General features: G+C 45.6%; 1 protein-coding gene across 1 annotated transcript in view; it reads left to right on the forward strand.

Annotated features, from left to right (window-relative positions):
* The window catches only part of NSUN3 (NOP2/Sun RNA methyltransferase 3), a 39323-nt gene that overhangs the window by 2634 nt on the left and 14193 nt on the right, over positions 1–22496 (forward strand). Inside the window, exons 2-5 of the mRNA XM_083171945.1 lie at positions 2744–2851; positions 7053–7402; positions 11273–11427; positions 14195–14316. Coding sequence (XP_083028071.1) covers positions 2757–2851; positions 7053–7402; positions 11273–11427; positions 14195–14316 — 722 coding nt within the window. The 5' untranslated portion in view covers positions 2744–2756. The remainder of the gene's footprint in view (positions 1–2743; positions 2852–7052; positions 7403–11272; positions 11428–14194; positions 14317–22496) is intronic.

Below are 22496 nucleotides of genomic sequence, written 5' to 3' on the forward strand. Positions count from 1 at the left end.
AAAAAGTCTTGACACAGTCTATCCTATGATCCATACCCGGTTTCCAGACTGCTCACACCTGTAGGCATGCTCGTGTAGGCCCCATAACTCTCTCTGCACATGTTGCATCTGCCCCACCTGCGGTGCAGCATGGTTTTGGCCATAAGAGAGAGATTTTGCTTTGAGATTAGTGGATTATGTCAGGCATGTCCAAACCGTGGCCCTCCAGCTGTTGTGAAACTACACATCCCAGCATGCCTTGCCATAGTTTTAGCATTCCCTAATAGCAAACCTGTGGCAGAGCATGATGGGACATGTAGTTTCACAATAGATGGAGGGCCATAGTTTGGACATGCCTGGATTAGGCAAATGATCATGGGTAATTAGATATTGGTCATAAAGCTGCATACACACTGCTTGATATATATTTAACTATATGGACAAGATTGATAACGATATATATCTCAAATTGCTCAGTGTCTACCCACTATATAGTTAACGATGCATGCTCCTGCACATCGTTAACTACACCTCCTGTCGCCTGTACATGATAATATTGTCAGAGACTGAATGCACGGGTGACATCACGATATCGGCAGCGTGCATCGTTCTTCCGCGGCACTGTCGATCTAGTTAACAATATAGGCGGTGTCTGAGATCAGTAATTGTGGGGTAGATGTATGAAGCAGTGATAAGGGAGGAGAAGTGCTATAGTGCCTGGTACTTTATCACCGGCTAATCAGCTCCTGACTGTTAAGTTTATTTTCTTCAAAGGAAAAGAAGTAATAGAACATGAGGACATGTACTGAAACTGGAGGGAGGTAGGTTCAGGGGAACTGTTAGAAAAAAATACTTCACAGAAAGGGTAGTGGATAAGTGGAATAGCCTCCCATCAGAGGTGGTAGAGGCTACAGTAGAACAATTTAGACATGCTTGGGATAGGCATATGAATATCCTTACAAATAAATAAGGATTAAAAAGGGTTGAGATTACCTGAAGGATAAAAAAGGGGCAGACTAGATGGGCCAAATGGTTCTTATCTGCCATCAAATTCTATGTTTCTACAGGCTGGATTTAAAAAGGGACAGTTAGATGATTGGCCGGTGATAAAGTACCAGGTACTTTATCACTTCTCCTCACTGTACCTACCTTTATTGCTCAAACAGTGAATTTCAAGCAGGGACACAGGTTTCACAGGTAACCTGTTAAACATGGAGTGTTTGGGGTTCAGAGGAAAGAGTTTAAGAGCCACAGCGATATGAGTGTAATAAATTATTATTGTTTATTATGGCGCCCCAAGAGTTCCAGGTACTTATGTATTAGCAGGGAGCCCGGCTACGCTACGCTGACAACGTACCTAAAGGTGGCCATACATCAGAAAGATATTGTACGCAATCATACAATCTCAATTGATTGTAAGATGGATTGTATGCAGATTGTGTGCACATCTTGTGTACACAATCATGCAGCAGATGGATTGTATGACTGATTGTATGCAGATTGTGTGCACATCTTGTGTACACAATCATACAATCATGCAGCAGATTGATTGTATGACTGATTGTATGATGGATTGTATGCAGATTGTGTGCACATCTTGTGTACACAATCATGCAGCAGATGGATTGTATGACTGATTGTATGATGGATTGTGAGTAGATTGTGTGTCCAAAAACCACCAAGGACTGCCGGGGATTTCAAGGGAAATTGTACACAATCATGAGCGCAATCGATCTAAAGATCGATCTTTCTGATGTATGGCCAGCTTTAGGCTACGTTGTCAGTGTAGCCATAGTCGGGTACCCTTCTAATATGTCAGTTACTTGCGGCGGGCGGCGGAGCTTCATCGGCGGGCGGGCGGAGGGGGGAGATCCCATGGGGCGGCGTAGCTTCATCGGCGGCAGGGGGAGGGGGGAGATCCTGGCGGAAAGGAGACGCGTCCTGGGGCGGCAGCAATGTATGTAATTCAGTGTACTGCCACTGGGGGAGCATCACATGGTTTCCCTGCTCCCCCAGTGGCACTACGCTAATTGAGTACATTGCTGCCACCGGGTACTGTCATGGCGGATGCGAGTGCGGGGAGCCAAGTACCGGAGAAGGGGAACGCTGGCGCCGGGGACATCATTGAGGTAAGTATAATGCACTACACACGCGCACACACACACACACTACACACACACAACACTCACTAACACAATCATATCCCCACTATACACGTCATACCCCCATTATTCATGTGGGCGTGGAGTTAATTTTATAAAGTGTGGCGAGCCCGAAGTGTGGCGAGCGGAAGTGTATCTGCGTCCCTTCGCGGTGCTCCCTGCGCTCGCCACACTTAAAATTTACTCCATGCTCACGAGGATAATGGGGGTATGACGTGGATAGTGGGGATATGAACCATTATGTATTAGCACAGCTCCAGTTACGTAAGTTACGTAGTTTACTTAGCCAGCATAGTGGTGTATTGGTATTCTCAATACACCACTACGCAAACTATGTAATGTGTGCCCTGCTAATACATAAGTATCGAGTTCCGCAACACCTGCCAATACATAGAAGAGCAAAAAAACATGAAAATAGAGATTACAGTACAAATGCAAATTAGGACAGGGTAAATAAGAGACAGCTGCAGCAGCGGACACTGATGCAATTGTAACAGTGGCAGAGATATATTCTTAGAAAAGCACATGAGGAGAGAGGGCCCTGCTCGTTAGAGCTTACATTCTAAATCTTTGCCAATGCTTTTTTTTTCCTTTGTGTCTAGCACCAACCAACAGATGGCAAGAGCCAAGAAGCAGGTATGCCGTGTTCTGTTGGAGTACTTTGATAAGACATATACAAAGGAACTTGGAGACCATTGGCGTACTGTTAAGTGAGTTTAATATGAAATAATTCTTACACAAAGCCTTTGCATACATGCTATACATCATTCTATTCTTAATGCATTCGGTACTTGTGTATTATCACGGCGCCCATCGCATCGCATGCCACTAATTAAGGTATGCGATGGGACACGATTTGAGCCTTTCCCCGGGCGTGAGTATACAATTTTAATATTGCGTCGCATCACATGCCATTATAATGGCATGCAATGCGACGCGATCATGCTCGATTTGGGCTTATTCCCATGTTAAATGCCCCCCCAGACCCAAATTTTAATTGTATACCCACCCTGATGTGTAATGACTATGTTAAATGCCCCCCCATTGTTAACACCACTCCACTATCAACACCAACCCGAAGCGTGGCGAGGGGCGGCGGTACGTGTCCTCCGACCTTTTCATACCCCCACTATCCACGTCGGCGTGGAGTTGATTTTATATAGCGTGGCGAGCGCAGTGAGCCACCGAGCCCGAAGCGTGGCGAGCGCAGCAGAATTTATGTGAAGTCATCCGCGTCCCCTCGCGGGGCTCGCTGCGCTCGCCACACTATATAAGATCAACTCCACGCCGACGTGGATTTAGGGGGTGGGTATGAAAAGGTTGGAGGATGCATACCGCCGCCCCTCACTGGCTCGCTGCGCTCGCCACACTTCGGGTTGGCGTTGATAGTGGGGTGCTGTTAACAATGGGGGGGCATTTAACATAGTCATTAATCATCAGGGTGGGTATACATAAAAAATTGGCTCTGGGGGGGCATTTAACATAGGAATCAGGCATCTGGGTGCCTGTACAATTAAAAATCGGGTCCAACGATGCGACGCGATTTTTTGGTTGTATAATGCCCTACGATGGAAAATGTGGGCGCCGTGATAATACACATGCATTCTTTTTTTTTTATATATTTATGTAGCACAAAATACAGTAAAATCTTTTTCTTTTGCAATTTGTATTATCTGCTTACTAATATGTCCCTGAAGTCACGATACTTCTGTACCTGTGTTTATTTATCCCCCCCCACCACCTTTCCCTCCTTCGTTTCCGTTCCCCATATGTGCTTTTGTAACTGTTTGAGTTTTTTCTAAGTTTGAATTTAGATAATTTGTATTCCGATTCACGGAACCCCACAGCATCTCCGGCGCCCCCCTCCCACGATTCGCGACCCCCCGTGACACCCCCCCCCCCCCCCGCGATTCACACACCCCTCCCACGATTCACGGCACCCCCTGCACCCCCCCTGGCCCCATTCGCAGGACACCCGCGACCTCCCTCTCCCGCGATTCGCAGGACCCCGTGACCCCCCACGATTTACGGCGCCCCCCCTCCTGTGATTTGCGGACCCAAGCCCCCTCCCGCGATTCACGGCACCTCCCGCGATTTGCGGCCCCACGTGACCCCGCGTACCGCGATTCGTGGCACCCCCGCGATTCGTGGCACCCCCGCGATTCACGGCACCACCGCGCCCCCTCCCGCGATTCACCGCGCCCTCCTCCCGTGCTTTGCTGCGCCCCCCTCCCGCGATTTGCAAACCCCCGCCCCCTCCCGAGATTCACGGCACCCCCCCTCCTGCGATTTGCGGACCCCCTCCCGCGATTCACGGAACCCCACAGAACCTCCGGCGCCCCCTCCCGCAATTCGCGACCCCCTGTGACACACCCCCCGCCATTCACACACCCCTCCCACGATTCACGGCACCCCCCGCACCTGCCCTCCCGCGATTCTCGGCCCCCAACGACCTCCCCCTCCCTTCATTCACGCCACCCCGCGCACCCCTCCCGCGATTCACGTACCCCACCCCCCCTCCCTCAATTCACTGACCCCCACAACCCCCCTCCCGCAATTTGCGGACCCCCCCTTCCAGCGATTCAAGGCCCCCCACTGCCAGAAGTGTCCCCACGGTCCTCTGCACCAGCAGCACAACTTTTATCAATGTCTTGCCCACATACCACTATTATACAGCCTCCTGCTCTCATACACCCCCTTACTCCCTCCCAGTGCGAGGAGACGCTCACCCACTGCCGGGAGCTGCATACTGTCCCCCACCCTCCTCCAGTTCTAGGGATGCCCATCGACCATCAATGATTTCAAATCATCGATGGTTTATGGCCGATGTTGAATACTTTTGCCATCGATGTGGGAGGACCAGATGGTTTCCGTACATCAATGGCAAAGGAGAACCAATCGTTTCAAATTGTTTTTTAAGGTGCCAGGACACGGAGCATTGTTTCGCCCCCCCACACCTGGAAGTCCCACCACCGAGTTCTGATTGACCCACGGCCTATTCAGTCAGATATATTGGATGACCATCGATAGCTACAACAATCAATGGTTATCCAAGTAATATGTTACTACTATCGATGGCATGGTGCTAAATCGCCATCATGTCAACCATCGATGGCGTCTGCACCAATGCCCATCCCTACTCTGCAACAGCCAAAAACCTTTACTAGCCCTCATGCCCACTCACCTCTATCACTGCCCTGCCTCCTGTTCTCCTGCCCTGTAACTTCCGCCAGTGGGGACCCGCTCACCCTGTGTTGCCCACATTCCCCTATCATGCTTTACCACCCAGCCTCCTGCTCTCATGCACTCTAACTCCCACCCAGTAGGAGGAGACACTGACTCAGGGGCACTGTACTGTACTCCTGTGCTGCCACGCTGGAACCTCACCCACTGGCAGAAGCTGCACAGTGTCCCCCACCCTCCTCTTTAGTCCCCCTTATGCCCACACACCCCTATCACTACCCAGCATCCTGTTTTCCTGTGTCATGACCTCCACCAGTGGGGAGCCGCTGACTCAAAAACACCCTACTATACTATTGCACACACACACACACCTAAACAACACGCACACACAGCACCCCCCCCCCCCCCCACACACCCACAAATGTCACTGTACCATCCACACTATCAATGTACATCTTATACCCCTTTTACACCAAGGAATAACCTAGGTTGGACCCAGGTCAGACCCAGGTCAGCGTTGGTGTAAAAGGGGCCAACCCAGGTCCAGTAACACTCTTCTCCTACCCAGGTCCTGACCAGGGTTGAACACTGGTTGGACCTGGGTCGTGGGCGGTGTAAATGGTCCCAAGTTGGTTAGGACATCCAGGTAGTGCTGAAAAGATATCAGAAGTGCTGGACGCCTTTCCATAGTGCACTGCAGTGGCAAAAGACAGCAGCAAGGAAGGATACGGGCAGTGCACACAGAAATCATAATTGGATGCAGTGTCATTTATATTATTTTTTTTTTGGGGGGGGGGGGGGGGGGGCACATGGGAGATTCTGTATGCTGCTGCAGGGGAAGGAGGCTGGGGGGGCACATGGGAGATGCTGCACTTTTATACCGCTATGTGCGCTTGTGCACTGAATAAAGCTTTTTGAAAAATATTTTACTAAATAAACAAACCAACATTTTTCAACGCTAACTTGTCATGTCTTTTAATTTTTATTTTAAAGCATTGACGGAAAGTTGGATGGCAGTTTATCCATAGGGAAAAGCAGGGCTGACCCAGGTTCAGTGTAAACGGCACATACCTGGGTCCGACCTAGTTCACAGTGCTGTGTAAATTGGGTATGAAGCTGGGTCCAACCCTGGAAACTCCCGTGTTCAAAGACCAGGGTCCGACCAGGGATTTTGGTGTAAAAGGGGTATAACTCTGTAACCGCTTTTTAATTAAACAAAACAATACACACCCCTTCCACATCATATGCTCTCTATTTAACACATTTCACCTATAGCTCAAGTTGCAATACAGGCATCTTTCATACCATTCTAACCATATTTCTCATATACAAACATTCACAAATTAAGGGGCGCAGCCCCTTACGACGGTGTGAAGAGCGCCCGTAGGGCACGATGAATCAAGACCTGGTGCAACGAGACACACGACTAAGCTTTAAGCATGGAAGGATATACCCTTTTCCGAAAAGATAGGGAAAAATAGAAGAGGAGGGGGGAAGTGTGCCTATATGTAAGATCAAACCCAAAGCCTCCCTAAAACCTAGCCATGTTGACCTATTTCTTGTGTCAACCTTAGCCCTGTCGACCTTTAGTGATCGACTCAATGTATGTCAACCTTTATAGTGTTGCCATAGCAACTGTCCTGTATAAGGTTGAACTTGATGGAACGTACGACTTTTTCAACCTCCGCTACTATGTTACTATATATATATATTTGTATTTATTACTAGGGAAGTGCTTACAGCACCGGAGCTCTGGCAGTATGCAGTGCTGCTGAATAATGTCCACTGCCCCTCCGGATCTGAGCTGGAGAAGCGACTGCAAGCGCACGGTTACCATCGGCTGTACCCCGAGAACCTTGCAGCCTTTCCAAAAACACTGAAATGTTATATCCACCAGAAACCTATAAAGTTTCCTTCTCAGCGCCACCAGCATGGCAGGATTAAAGAGTACTACATACTGAATGCCTCATCCCTACTTCCGGTGCTGGCGCTAGATGTCAAGGATGGGGAAGCGGTCCTGGATATGTGTGCTGCCCCTGGTGGCAAGTCAATAGTACTGCTGCAGTGTGTGGCACCAGGTAATGCTCTGATTTACTTATTTACAGCATCGAGATGAAATGGCCTTCATAAGGTTTAAGTGTATATGTATATTGCTTGAAATGGATCATGTCCACAAGATTATACAGTAGTAGCTAAGCCAATAGGAAGCCAAATGTGACATCATCTGACCAATTGTTAAAGTCTGATGCCTAGGGCTTTAATTCTGTATTTATTAATGAATTGTATATCTGTCTCTGCCTGCAGCTGCGATCACTTATGTAGAGAAACATGGCTCCAGTGGTGCTGCACTTGTGCCCAGACTGCTTGGCCATAGACATTTCTTCATTGTTGCTGCGTTTTTTGTATGCAGTTGCTGCGGACTTTGCATGGGTTCCGTTTGGGCATCTGTGTTCATTTCTGGGTGGCAGCTTCACCTGCCTTGCTTAGGCTGAAAGCAACTATTGCGTTTGCGCACCGATCTGAAGCAGGCTCATAATTCTCTCTACTATTTTTGGCATCCTAAGTTACCCCCTAAGTTACCCTCTCTAACTCTCTCCCACCAGGTTCCGGTTGGGATCATTTGGTCTACAGCATGGGTCTTCAAACTGTGGCCCTCCAGATGTCGTGGAACTACATGTCCCAGCATGCCCTTTTGACAGTTTTGGCATGCTCTTATAGGAAAAAAATGTAGCAATGCATGTTGGAAAATGTAGTTTCACAACATCTGGAGGGCCACAGTTTGAAGACCCATGGTCTACAGCATTATGGTCGACAGTCATTCGGTCGACACCATTAGGTCGACATGGGTGTAGGTCGACATGGGAAAAGATTGACATGGTTCTAGGTGGAAAGGTCATTAGTTCGACAGGTGTGTAGGTCGACAGTCAAAAGGTCAACATGGGGTTTGTCACAGTTTTTTTACCTGAATGTCAACACAGTCAACATGGATACAGTTTAAAGTGCACCGCATCCCCTTGCATCGCTCGCTGCGCTCGCAAAGGGTCGGGCACGCTATTTTATTCTCCCACCATGCCCTAGTGGATGGTTGGGCATGAAATACCGCCTGTCGGCACATGTTGGCTCAAACAACAGTGAAAAACCCCATGTCGACCTTTTGAATGTCAACCTAATCGAATGTCGAACTAATGACCTGTCGAACTAATGACCTTTCGACCTAGAACCATGTTGACCTTTTACCATGTCGACCTAGACCCATGTCAACCTTTTCACATGTCAACCTGATGATGTCGACCTAATATGACTGTCGACCATAATGCTGTAGACCAAATGACCGCATCCCCCAGGTTCATGCAATTTATCAAATATTCCCTGTAATTAGCCCATTAGCTCCTCGTAGCCACCAGTGTGCTGGAGACCAGAGACCATTCAGTTACCCTGAATGCCAGCAGGTGTGCATAAAGTGGAGTAACTAGCAAAATCCCTTTTTCTTTTTCTTGTACCATTCACTTAGAGATCGCTTTACTGCTGGCAGTTATTAATGATTATTATTTATGGACCAGCATCTTGTGAAATCTCTTACATACTGTATTTGACGTCTGTTATTTGTCTGTCTGGTACGCATTCAGCCACTATTGGATGAAACCAACGCAAGGTGGCTTGATTGGGTGCAGATTAGGTTCACAGCCACTAAAACCCCCAATCCTGACCCCATGGGGGTCCCAGGGGACAAAAAGAGGTCCGGGCACTACACAAAGTGGGTCAGAGAAGCTAGATATGGCAAAGATGCATAACACAGAGGGGTTAGAGGACATGAGGGAAATTTACTAAAGAAAACACGCCTGAATTTGGCCTACTCATAAGCAGTTGTATGCAAATACGACTGCCTACACGTATTTTTGGCATTTACTATGCCGAAAATACGCCTATTCGTATTGATGGCACATTCGTATTTATGAATACGAATGTATACGCCATCGACAGAATATGAGTAGGAATGGTGATTCCTAATTTACTAAGCGGCTGTATGTAAAATACAGCCGCTAATTGTTGGGAAAATATGCCTGGAAAATGCAACTCATTTTCCAGGCGTATTTGGCTTTAGCCTGCACGGATCTGACTGATCCGTGACTGACTTCAGTGTAAACAAAAAAGTTAAAAATAAACAATTAAAAAAAAATGGTGTGTTGGTCCCCCGCCCCCACGGCCATAACCAGCCCCGGGCTCAAAGAGACCGCCCTGGTTCTAGAAATTCAGGGGGCAAAACATGTGGGATTCCCCTGGATTTCTAAAAACCAGCACCAGGTTCATGGACCGGTCCTGGATCTTAGAATACGGAGGACAAAATGAGTAGAATTCCCCTGTATTTTGAGACCCCGCATCATTCAGGTCTCCGAGAACATAACGTCTGTCATACTTCTGGTGATCTTTGTGGCGCAGATGTTTGCACTATGGGCCCGACTCATAAACTTACTCAGGGCTGCAAATTTGCAGCCCTGATGATTATCGAAAGACCCCCTGCGAATAAAGCCGCCGTTCGCCAGATGATTGATGGGCGTTTATGGGCAGCACCCTGGCATTTTATGGGAGTGCCGCCGAAAAACGCAGGCAGATCCCAGGTGTTGGGAGGGAGGACCCCGATCTCTCCAAGGCTATCACAGCGCCGAGTAAGCATTGCCTTATGCGACGCTGCACATGGGGTTGGGGGAAATTCATTAGCTGGGAGTGAATTCAAATAGATTACCCCCCTACTCACACCACTGAGATGACATTCGCAGCCGTGCACATGGGAGGGTTTTCAGTGTGATGGGGCGTCTGATTGATGGGCTGCAAATGTTGCAGCCCAGCGATAAGGTCTGAATCAAACCCTGTGTTCCCGGTGATACCTGCAGTATGGAAAAGTAGGTATTTTGAATGGGTGCAGGTGCCCAAGTTATACCCCCCCCCCCCCCCTAACATTATATACATGCCAACGTCTACAACCAAGATCATTTCTGAGTTTTACAAAAGCAGTTAATTTTCTGCCATATTACTTTGTCAGATTCCTGTACATTTCCAGTCATTTTGCTATATTATTCTATAGAAATGTGCATTTGACCACATCTTATCTGCCGTCCGTCTGGTTATACGGACATATCACAATCTTAGAAATGACATTTTAGAGAGAGTGATAGTGGAGCCAGTCAGGCGCGGGGGAGACAATAGTCCTTATCTAGCTGCCAAGATCAACTCACTTGTCAGAATCATTGCTCGGTACGCACACAGCCTCCTGATAACTGCATCCGAAGTGCCTCTTTCCCGCAGTGATTAATGTTACACACTGTCAGGCCAGAACTGCTTAGTAGGATCTTAGGGGGAAATGAGTTGAAGGAAACATGACCACTTCCAACATCCGCATCAGCACTTTGCAGATTTGTACCGTGTAATTAAGTAATGTCTGAGGCATTTACCTTTGGGTTAATTGTTTTGTATCATTTTTTTGCTTCAAGGTGTATTTATATGTCTCGTGGTGGCTCCAAGGTTCTTGATAGTTCCTTAAATGCATTGTCATCATAATTGTATTACAGATATTTGTTACAGCTTCTGTTCTCCATGGTCCTAACCTTAAAATGCACCTGCTTACAGTGACGGCATTCTGTAGATCCGGGATCTCAAAACAGGATCATATTGGTTGCGAGGGGAAACGGCGGCGGAGGGGATGTTTTGTTGGCGGGGCGGGCACTCTGGGACTCAGCTTACCCAGTCAACCAGAATCAGGCTGAAGGAAATAGTTACTGTTTGTATTAATATTTCGCTAATTGGATCCCTTATTAATATATTCAAACGAGAACTTAATCAAAAAAACACATCCACACAAAAATAAAAATAATGACAACATTGTAAAATATTTATGCTACTGCCAGATAGTTTATTTGCAGCTTGAGATTAATCTGCGGAATCATTTTGCCCAGGGCATCTTCATTGCAACGAGCCAGACATCCATAGATCGCGGTGGCTGAAGCAGACATTGGAATCCTTTGTGCCTTTGTCCCACATGGGTGTCATCACTACCTCGGAATTGGATGGAAGGATAATGGGGAGGTTGCGCGCCAATTCATACAACAAGGTTTGTATTGTTTTAGAGCTTTATGTATTCATTTAAAATAATGGAGGCTGTGTTGCAAGCACTTTTAACAAGCAAGAACATTGTGGGAACACAATGCAAAGGGCTCCACCGGTAACCCATACTCCCGCACATTGGCTCACATGTAGGATCTCGGTTGTTCGCCGTATTAGTGAGTACATAGCGACCCACATTATGACTGTGTTCACATGTCCTGGGCACCTGGTAAACCCATAATTAGGTACAGTTAGTCCTAGTCACAGCTGTCCTCTTTTCCCCATGTCCAAAAACTGCAGTAAGATGGAGAACCAATTTGGACTCAGGAGCCTTGGATTTGCAATAGGTTTTCCTGGGAGGTAACGGGTATGGCTAGGCAGATGCGGGCGTGGCACGGGCAGTGGCTAAACGCGCAGTTGCACAGACATTGTTGGCACCATGCTCATTGACACTTTATGAGGCCAATGGTATATTATAGCATCACTGGAGATGCTGCGCTGCCCCCCAGAGACTTGTACATGCAATGCTGGCTCCTTCTCAGTAACAGGAGTCAGTTGCTGCAGGATAATGTCACACTGCAGCGCTCAGCTCCTGTCACTGCGGAAGAGCCACTATATTGATGTCATCCCCTCCGAGGATGATATCCAGGTGTGGTTTTTATCCTCATTGTGACACCAGTGATTGGTGGCCATGTTCAGATGTAGATTTTGTGCCCAAATAAGACCAATGTGTGTCCTACTATGCATAGCAGCATATTAGCACTGTAGCCAGTGGGCATCTCAATAGGAAGACCTTCGGCTGTGGCATTAGCATAAAGACAGTAATGGCAACAGTCCAGGCTGTAACTGCATCCACCATGGAATCAAAATCATTATTTCTGGCAATGACTATTGCAAGTATACTTACTGGATGATGTAGCAGTTATAGGACTTTTCCAGGGCTGCATCTAGTCTGTGGATATTTGCACCCTTGCGCAGCAAGACCGTCCACTGGCATCCTACCCTAACCTCTGTAGGCTATTCACATAAATACAGTTCACACACTCTCCGAGCAGGGCCCTCTTCCCTCCTGTTGTCAAAGCCCTCTTCTCTTCACATACCACTCACAGCTCTCCTATACTCAAACACTTAGTGACCATCTTCGTCCGCATACTCATCTCCATCATTGGCCTCAAGCCTCTAGTTGTATGTTGATCGAGTCCTCACTACATATATTTAAGCTGTAATGTGTATTGAACTGTGGCGCTCTTTACCTGTACTCTATTTTTGTTATTTATTCAATGTAATGCAAAGCTTTGGGCGGTATTCAATGAGAATACCTGCGAGGTGCAGCGAATCCTTTTTAGGATTCGCTGCACATTCGCCACGTTCCGGAGCCGGCGGGCTCCGGTATTCAACGTGTCAGGGGCTCGCTGCCCCTGACTGGCGAATATGAGCTCCTGCGGCGATTGCCGCAGGGAGCCTGAGGACGGTGGCAGGCAAAGAGATGGAAGTCTCTCTGCCTGCCCCAGAACTTTGTGGGGGGTAGGTGGGCTCCCCGGGTGCCAGGCAGCACAGGCTGCCCCCCGGGGGTGCCAGCAGGGGACCGTATATTCACTATACCCGATCGTAACGATCGGGTGCAGTGAATATATGAATATGTAATGAGCGGCTCGGCTCCGGCGCCCCCTGCTGGCTGCTGTGTAAAAAAAAAAAAAAAATTTAAAATTAAATATATATTCATGTGCTTACAGCACATGAATAAAAATAGCATGCCCCTCCTCAAAAAAAATTCCTGATTTTTTGACACCAAATGTAAAAAACAAAACACTTTATTTTAAAAGTTCACATTCCACTTCACCATAAAAAGATAGCGATTGCTACTTGGTGAATCATGGCGAAAAAAACCTTCAAATGTATTCGCCATGTGGTCATTGAATAGGGTGATTCACCGTTTTTGTCAAAAATTCGCCAAACAGCACAAATTCGCCATAAAAACATGGCGAATCAGGCTCATTGAATACCGCCCTTTGTCTCCCTGTACTGTTCCTTTGTACGGCGCTGCGAAACACTTGTGGCGCCTTATAAATAAAATGATTATAATAATAATAATAGCCGTAACACATCATGTGACACAAGACGACTGGTATGAGTGAGCCGCCGGGTCCTCTGTGACTCTACTTCTTAGTCGCACAATGTGAATTGGATGAATCAAGAGATTGTGCTTAATTTATTTATTAATTCGATTCATTTAATATGCGACGCATGACTGTTGCATCATACCACTTCTTATACAGATTCAGAGACTCCACCTGGGTACACACTGGCTGATATATTGTGAGGGTGTGTGCAGTACGAGCAAATATATTGGGCCAACTGACTGCCCGGACAGCTGGGCATCCTGACCGACATGCTGAGTGGACACTCTGTCAGTGTGTACACTTACCTTGATCGGCAACTTACCTTGATAGTCGTTGTGTACCCAGCCTCAATCACACAGATAAATACAAGTGTTGCATATCAAATTAGTGCAGTCTCCTAGTGCATTCTAGTCACATGACATTGTGACCAAGATGCATTTTGGGGTAAAAATACATGAACAAAAAGCCTGAGGCATGTACAGTACATAGTGCACATTTGGAAATCTAACAGTGCACCTGGCGTTATAAAACGTAACATTTTCTGCATTCAGCTGCAGTAGAGCGATATCTAGGTCACTTTTTTATTACAGTATGTTTATATATACACAGGGTTTATGATGTTTTCTGTTGCTTACCATATATTTTATGCCACAGGTGTTAGTAGATGCTCCTTGTTCCAATGACAGGAGTTGGCTGTTTTCCTCTGATTTTGGAAAGGTGACAGAACGCATATCCCAAAGGAAGTTACTCCCAGTCATACAAACAGAATTGCTCAGGTACATATTAAGCCAAAATAATACATTTATATAGTATCTAATTTCTTCTAACTTTTACTGTGGAATTTTACTGCTTGTTTTAACATTTTTACTGTGGAGAGCGTTTTGATCATTTACTGGTACACATATGAATCCCAACATCTCCATAGGATAGGGGAGGCCTAAACTGCTCTTTGAGATCTACCAACGGTTCTTGTTTTCTAGACCACAAGAGACACTTCTTCTAGAGGGGAGGAGACCTGTGTGCAGATGTCTGGGCCCCCCCTCTCACATGCAGTAAGAGTCACTGGGAAAATGGTGGCCATTTTGCCAGTGACTTTCTTACTACACATGCACAAAATGGCTGCTACACAATTTTCCTGGTGATTTCTGCTGCTCTGCTGACGATGATGTGGGACTTTGGAGGGTCAGTATTGAATAAATGGGTGCAGGATGTGCAGTGTTGGCCCCCTGGACTCCCTTTATAAATACATCAGTGCAGACAACCTAGCTGGTGCACAGGTGTAGTCATTTCTCACTCACATTTTCAAACAAGGTGCAATCATTCTTAACTGACTCATTGTACAAATCTACAGGTGGCTTGGAACACATGAACTGTTCGTAGATCGTGAGGACTGGATTGGCCAGCACTGCCCTAGGGCTTTTACAGGATAACACAATCTTTCATTCCACATCCAAAACAACAAGGGTCCATCGCAGGTAGATTACCTCAGGGTAGGCATGAACTAATCCCACTGCAGTGCTGCACATGCTTTGTACACCGGGGAAATTACATCTGCATTAGGGATGGCCATCAACCATCAATGATTTAAAATCATTGATGGTTTATGGTCAATGTAGAATAGATTTCCCTCCATCGATGGCAAGCATAACCAAATAGATTTGTTTTTATTTTCTCCCCCATGGGGCCAGGCAGGTATACCTACTCCCCCAGTACATGTGAAGCCCCGCCCCAGACTTTGATTGGCCCACAGGCCGATCATTCAAAACAAATGGATGACCATCGATAGGTTAAACCAGTTTCACTATTGCCACGATGGCCATTCCTAATCTGTATTACTAATATAATGATAAGAAAATGACAAGGACACTTCAGGTTATATGTCCGTGTGAGTTTGGGTTCGGACAATCTGGTGGTTTTAAATAACAAAGTAAAGCTGGCCATACATCTACAGATCAATTGTCAGATTGGGCTGGTTGGAACAAAACCCTGGTAGTATCTGGAATGGCAGTTTGGGAGTTTTCCAGCATTTCAAAGCAAATGTTCAACTGTCATTTGCACTCATCCATTACCAGGATTTTGTTCCAACCAGCCCAATCTGACAATCGATCTGTAGATGTATGGCTGGCTTTAGGCAATACATCTACTGATATTACATAGGAAGGCACAGCGGTAAGCAATGAAATATTCTGGCACTATGTAAAGGTGGGCAAACACTACTGCAGGAAGTCATATGGTCATCCAATCCCCCTTGAGCCTCCTGGGATGCATCACATGCAGCACTTCTGCATGTAAAGTATCACATGCGATCCCGTTCCCCACAGTCGGGAGGGTGGCCGAGTTGGAGGCTGGATGAGCAGCAGGTCCACCCTCCAATGTGATGCACACGGCACAGCGCGCCGGCTCGTTTCGGATGTCATACTCATGCAGTTTGGGCCTATTTCACCTGATTTCTCTGCCCGATCCCCTGAAATTGGGCCAAAATGGCCTAGTGTATGGCAGTGCTACCAACAGTTCACGTTTTCCATCTCACCTTGCAGGTACACCGGTGCACTCATTACTCACACACACATTTTAAAAGATCCAGAGGTGGAGCTAAATACTTCACTTGTGATTCTGTGAGGAGACATGAAAAACATTAACTGTAGGTAGCTCTCGAGGACTGGAGTTGGTTACCCCAGGTGTATGGGAACCTTATGTAAAGGTTAAAATATTAATAACCAGCGCTCTATCTGTGAGGAGTTGATATGTTCTTCCATGTTTGCACAGAAGAACATATCACTGGGTGCTTAAGATTCCTATATCAATATAAATAAATAGGTAGGTGAATTGACTTCTGACAAGATGGAATCGCGCGCATGTGTTTGTACCTTTTAGTGTTAGGAAATTTAGGAGAAAATGGGGTCCCATTTACTAACATTATTTTTACTAAAATAATGGGAAAAATTGTGTAGCAGATTGCATTTCCCATACTTATAATGGGAAACGTGATCTGGCCAAATTGACTAAAAATAAAAAAAATAAAAAAGTGAAAGAAATCCCATTTGGCCCTGCGATAATAACGCCATCTTCAGCTGGCGAATCACAGGGCTCAGATGCGAATTGGTAGCTTCTGCACAGCTTTCTCTGCTCCTACTATAGGCAGAGAAAGCTGTGCGGGAAACCGGGCTATGGTGATCAGCTGTGGATGGAAAAAAAGAAATTAGAAAAAAATGTAAAACAGTAAATTAAAACATCATACCTCGCCAGGGTCCGGTGAGGGCTGCCGGTCTCCGGGGATTCCTGCTGTGCTGAGACCCCAGTGCAGTAAAGGAATGCTGCAAATATTGGCGGTGCAGCACATTGCATAGTACACAGCTTCAGGATGTTAGTACATGACCATTGTTTTCTGTACAGCCACGTAATTGGTGGTGCTATAATAACAAATTATACTAATAATTATTACAAACTTGTAGTATTCCATGAAAGATGCTCCAGCATAGAGTAAATCTGTACATTTCTGCATATAGATCAGATGATTTCAGCATCAGGTTTCTTATTCTTTCTGATCTCAGGGTTTTCTATTTTCCTTAGGGTTTGAATTGAGTTACACTCTGCATGTCTCTTTTAAATGTGTGATTTCTCTTTCTGTGACCTGTGTTATTGTGTTGCTGGTAACCTCTCTGTCCTCAGCTACCTTGCATTTCCCAGTGCCGGGCAGCATCGCGCAGCAGTGCACACGAAGGCACGACCTCTGCTTCTAGCATTTGTCTTTCTCTGAAATATGCTTCCCTACTGGACTGTGCTAAATCCATTAACGTCTCTATCCCAGCCGCTTCTCGCACTCTTGTTTAGCCAGAGCAGCTAAACGTTAATGGGTGTTTTCCAAAACTATTATAGAGATGAAATATTTAGCATTTGTACACAGAATATTAAATAGTGTGTTGTGTAACTTAAGGCCCTTATACACCATTCCCCCTGAGCCGCCCAGGACCCAAGCGGTACTTCTGCATTCGATGTATCACATGCGATCCCCCTTCCCTGCTGCTGGGAGGGGGTCCAATCTGGAGATCTTAAGCGCAAAGGACCGCACATCAGATCGGACGTCAGACACATGCTATTTGGGATGATGAGTTCTCAGGCCGATCCAATGGAATCGGTTAAAGTTGGGCCCAACTCGCATAATGTATGGCAGGGGTGGCCAAACCTGCCTTCAAGATCTACCAACAGTTTATGTTTTCCAGGCAACCTGTGGATCTATAGTAGGAATGAATGCAGAAGGTTTGAAAATGTGACCGTTAGTAATGACTACAGCTGTGCACCAGCTAGGTGATATGGAATAGATGGACCGTTGGTAGATCTTGAGGACAGGTTTGGCCAGCCCTGGTGTATGGGGACCTTAAGGAGCTGATGCAATTCAGCAGAATGTGCTGCCAAACATTGCGTCATAGTTTAAAGACGCACATATACAGTATGTCTAAAAAAGTCCCCATTGCTTAATATTGTGTGCTGGTTAGCAAAGTTCTGCTGGGAGACGATGGTGGGTCTAACTATCCCCCGAGTGAAATACAGTTTCTCATTGGGCTCAATCGGCAGTTGCCCAGGTTCCCCCCCTTCCCCGGGAGAGAACTGCTGCTGCCAATTACACCCCCCCCCCATCTCTCAGACATCACAGCCACTGCCAGCTATAGCACCTCCCATCAGACGTCACAGCCACCGCTGCTGATAACATTACCCCCTCAGCTGGCACTTTTGTCGATAACAGCCACCACCGGTAGCACCCACCCCCCCCCCCCTTATCCATCCAACAACCGTAGTACCCCTGTGCATTGCTTTGCCCAAGGGTCTCCTCTGCTGTAAATACAGACTTCCTTGGCATGTATAGTACAAAAACAGGCCTTCAGCAAGTCTTCCAACTCTGCATGGACCCCACAGTACTTCTACAAGTCCAATCCAAGTCGAAATACCTTATTTACAATAAACAGATAAGCATAACCTCAATATACCTTGTTTTCCATAAGAAAGTGCCAAAAAAAAATCAATTTTTGTTTTTCTACCAACTCAATCCATTGTGTGAGAATGACTCAAAAGAAAAGAAGACTTTTATATTTCTAAGCCAATAATGGATTTCTTAAGATTTTTTTTTTTTTTTACGATTTTCTCATTTTTCTGTACATCTGTAATTAATCTTTTTTTTCAGACTTTTATGAATAGATCATAAAACATGTACAGGCTATTGACATTTTGCGAAACATATTAACTCTGGTAATTTCTGTTCCTTTCTTGCAATTGTCTTGCAGCGCGGAAAACATTCGCAAGCTATTTGCCGATTGCTGTGATTTTAAACGTCGAAAAAATATTTCTGTAAACGGTACAGAGAAGTCGCTGCGGAATCTTGAACAATGCTTATTTATTCCCCCCCCCCCCCCCCCCCCCCAAAGAAAATGAAAAATGCAGAGTTCAAAGAACATTCTGATTGATCACTGAAATACTTGAGTGTCTTATTGGGGTAATGCATCATGTCATTTATTTCTTAGTGAGGAATCAATCAGAAAGCTCAGCCCTCCTTTACAATTTTCCCACTGCAGATTTGACATGAAAAATCAAATCTGTGAAGCAGCAGGGAAGGCTGATGCATATATCATTGTTACTCGCGCTAAACCCAAGTTCTCTGCAGATATGTCATTCCGAATATCCCGGCGTGTTTTCCACCAGAGACTAGGACTGATCATTACCCCAGGTTAATAAGCCTTTACCATGAAGGCGAAAATGGTATAAAATACACATTAGCAAATCTAAATATGTATAAATCTACAATTTCAATCAACCATTACTATTCCACACTGAAAGGTATTTCAGGATTTCTTTAGTGGATCATAGATGTATTCCCATTTGAAATAATTATGCACCACCTGAGCCTCTGATTTGAACATCATTTTTAGTGACAGCCCACTGTAATAATGTATAATAGATTTCTTAGTTTTACCCTATTTGTGCTGTGTCCAGAAGCCTTGAATGCGCTCACTCCAGTCCATTTGCTGGAAGGTTCTAACAGAGCAATAATTGGAATGTCGATCTTTATTAACCAATTCTCGTCACTGGGATTGCGGACAGTCATGAGAGTACTGTGAGAGTAGCACTCTGTGCTATGGTGATCGGATTGTCCACCTTCAGAGTTTAAGGGGGGGGGGGTATTCAATCTGTGCCGGTATTTCCTGATGGGAAATATCGGGACTCGCCTATTCAGTTCTGTTGTTAAGGACCACATTACTGCTGTTACCAACAACATTGAAGGCTGTCAGATCAGACTTTTTTTAAAGTTCAATCGGTACTTATGTAGTAACTGGGCTGCCGATTTTGAAATCGGGTCCATCGCATCGCATCGCACCCGACCAAATCGCATGCGATGCGATGCGATGCGATGCGATGGACCCGATTTTTCCATAGGATTCAATGTTAAAATGGACTGAGTCCATTTTAACATGGAATTCAATGGGAAAAAGGGGTCCTTTTCATACCCCTACTATCCAAGTGGGCATGGAGTTGGATATAAACCTGTGGCGAGCGTAGCGAGCCCCGCGAGGGGACACAGAATACCGTCCCCTCGCGGGGCTCGCTTCGCTCGCCACGCTTCGGGCTCGGTGGCTCGCTACGCTCGCCACAGGTTTATATCCAACTCCATGCCCACTTGGATAGTAGGGGTATGAAAAGGACCCCTTTTTCCCATTGAATTCCATGTTAAAATGGACTCAGTCCATTTTAACATTGAATCCTATGGAAAAATCGGGTCATCGCATCGCATCGCATCGTATGCGATGCGATGCGATATCGCATCGCATCGCATCTGATTGTATGCCTTAACTTAAGGCATACAATCAAAAAATCGGCAGCCCAGATACTACATAAGTACCGTTCAATCTGTTTTGTCAGAAACAGCCGTGGATTATTGAATTCACGACCGTTTTACTACAATTCAAGGCTGATTTTAGGACTTTTCCAACACTCAACTGTCGGTACATTGAATACCAATGATAATAATACCCCTTTCACACCAAGAAGCGAATTACCGGGTTAAATCTTTTCAACCCGGTAATTTGCTGAAGAACCCGTGTTTTTCGGTGGTGTGAAAGGGTCAAAATGGGTCTTAAATCCCGGCATTCCAACCCTGCTCTTGACCAGGGTCAGAGTGCCGGGATTTAAGACCTGTGTTGACCCTTTCACACCGAAAAACCTGGGTATTTCAGCAAATTACCCGGTTGATAAGCTTTAACCCAGTAATTTGCGGGTGGTGTGAATAAGGTCCGGCTCCACCCGGAAAAATGACCTGGCACTCAAAAATGCCGGGTAATTGCCAGGTGGCCGGTGTCAACGGGGTATTAGTGTCGCAAGCCGGCTAAAACAGACGGGTTTCCGACTGTTGTTGGGACGTTCCAACAGTCAGAATCCTGGATTGAATACTCCCCTATGGGAGGAGATTTATCAAAGCTTGGAGAGGGGTAAAGTGCCAGTTGGCTCCTAACTGCCATGTTCCAGGCTGCTTTTGATAGTTCTGAGCTGATTGGTTGGTACTTTACATGCTCCACCTTATATCTGTTATATGTTTAATACATCTCACCCTAATGGTTTTATTTAGTTATATATACACAAAGGAGATCTTTTGTGGTGCAACCTCTATGTCCAATTATTCCTCAAGAGAAAATATAAACAGACAAATGTCTCATAGCTAAAGGATTTTTGTTACCTGCGCACTGAATCTTATTTTTGGGCTTTTTTGGATGACTGCCTCCGTTTTGGTTTACAGGAATAAAGTTTGGGATAGTGCTGCGCTCTGCCTCTGTGTTCAATTTATCTGACAAAATCTTATGTGCCCGATGTGTAGGACACAATCCTGTGCCATTGGGTATAACCAAGAGATTGTAAGAGATTGATCCTCCTGCACATAGGATAAATTTCGAGTCAATCAGGTTCAATTTGTTGATCAATAAGTTGAACAAGTGTAAGGGACCTTAAATCTTTTTTCATTTTTGCTTTTTTATACAGTACTTACACAAGTTTATTTAATTTTATGCAATTTTTCATTTCCATTTTGATGGAATAACGGATGCAGCTGGGAACTCGTCAGTATTGCAGAAGGGGATTGCATAAACACTACATACAGTGGGTTATTCTGATTCACTCGGAAAGGCACAATCACTCTCTAATGGACAAAACCATATGCACTGCAGGTGGGGCTGATGTAACATTTGCAGAGAGAGTTAGATATGGGTGTTATATTGTTTCTGTGCAGGGTAAATAAATACTGGCTGCTTTATATTTACACTGCAATATAGATATCAGAGGTAGATTTATTAAGTTCAGTGAAGTGATAAAGTGCCTGGTCTTTATCACCGGCCAATCAGTTCCTACCTGCCATTTTTCAAACCAAGCCTGTAAATTCACAGTTAGGAGCTGATTGGCAGGTGATCAAGTACCAGCCACATTATCACTTCACCAAGCTTAAAAAAATCTGCCCCTCAGTTTGAAATACACCCAAATCTAACTCTCTCTGCACGTTACATCTGCCCCACCTGCACTGCATATGGTTTTGTCCATTAGAGAGTGATTGTGCCTTTCCAAGTGAATCAGAATAAACCCCGCAGTAGATTGATTATTTAGAGAGAAATAAAAAATTATATATGCCAATTCTGAAATAGAGTAATTTGTTTGTTAGGCACTAAAAATACACACAGAGGCAGAGCGCAGCACTATGCCAAACTTTAAACTTTTCATAGCGTAGTAAGTTGATGTTTGAATTGAAATGACCACAGGTGATAATTCTTCATGTAGTATGGAAAGGGTGGGAAAGATAGGTAGGAGTTACCAAATCCCCTCAAACAGGGACACACCTTATTGTATTTCCCTCTGAAGTGAGAATTACCTTTTAAATGATCTCCACCATTGAGGATAACTACACGTGAGCCAATATTAATTGATAGAGATA

Source organism: Crinia signifera, chromosome 2 (genome assembly GCF_055691185.1).
Source record: "Crinia signifera chromosome 2, ASM5569118v1, whole genome shotgun sequence".
Classification (NCBI taxonomy): domain Eukaryota; kingdom Metazoa; phylum Chordata; class Amphibia; order Anura; family Myobatrachidae; genus Crinia; species Crinia signifera.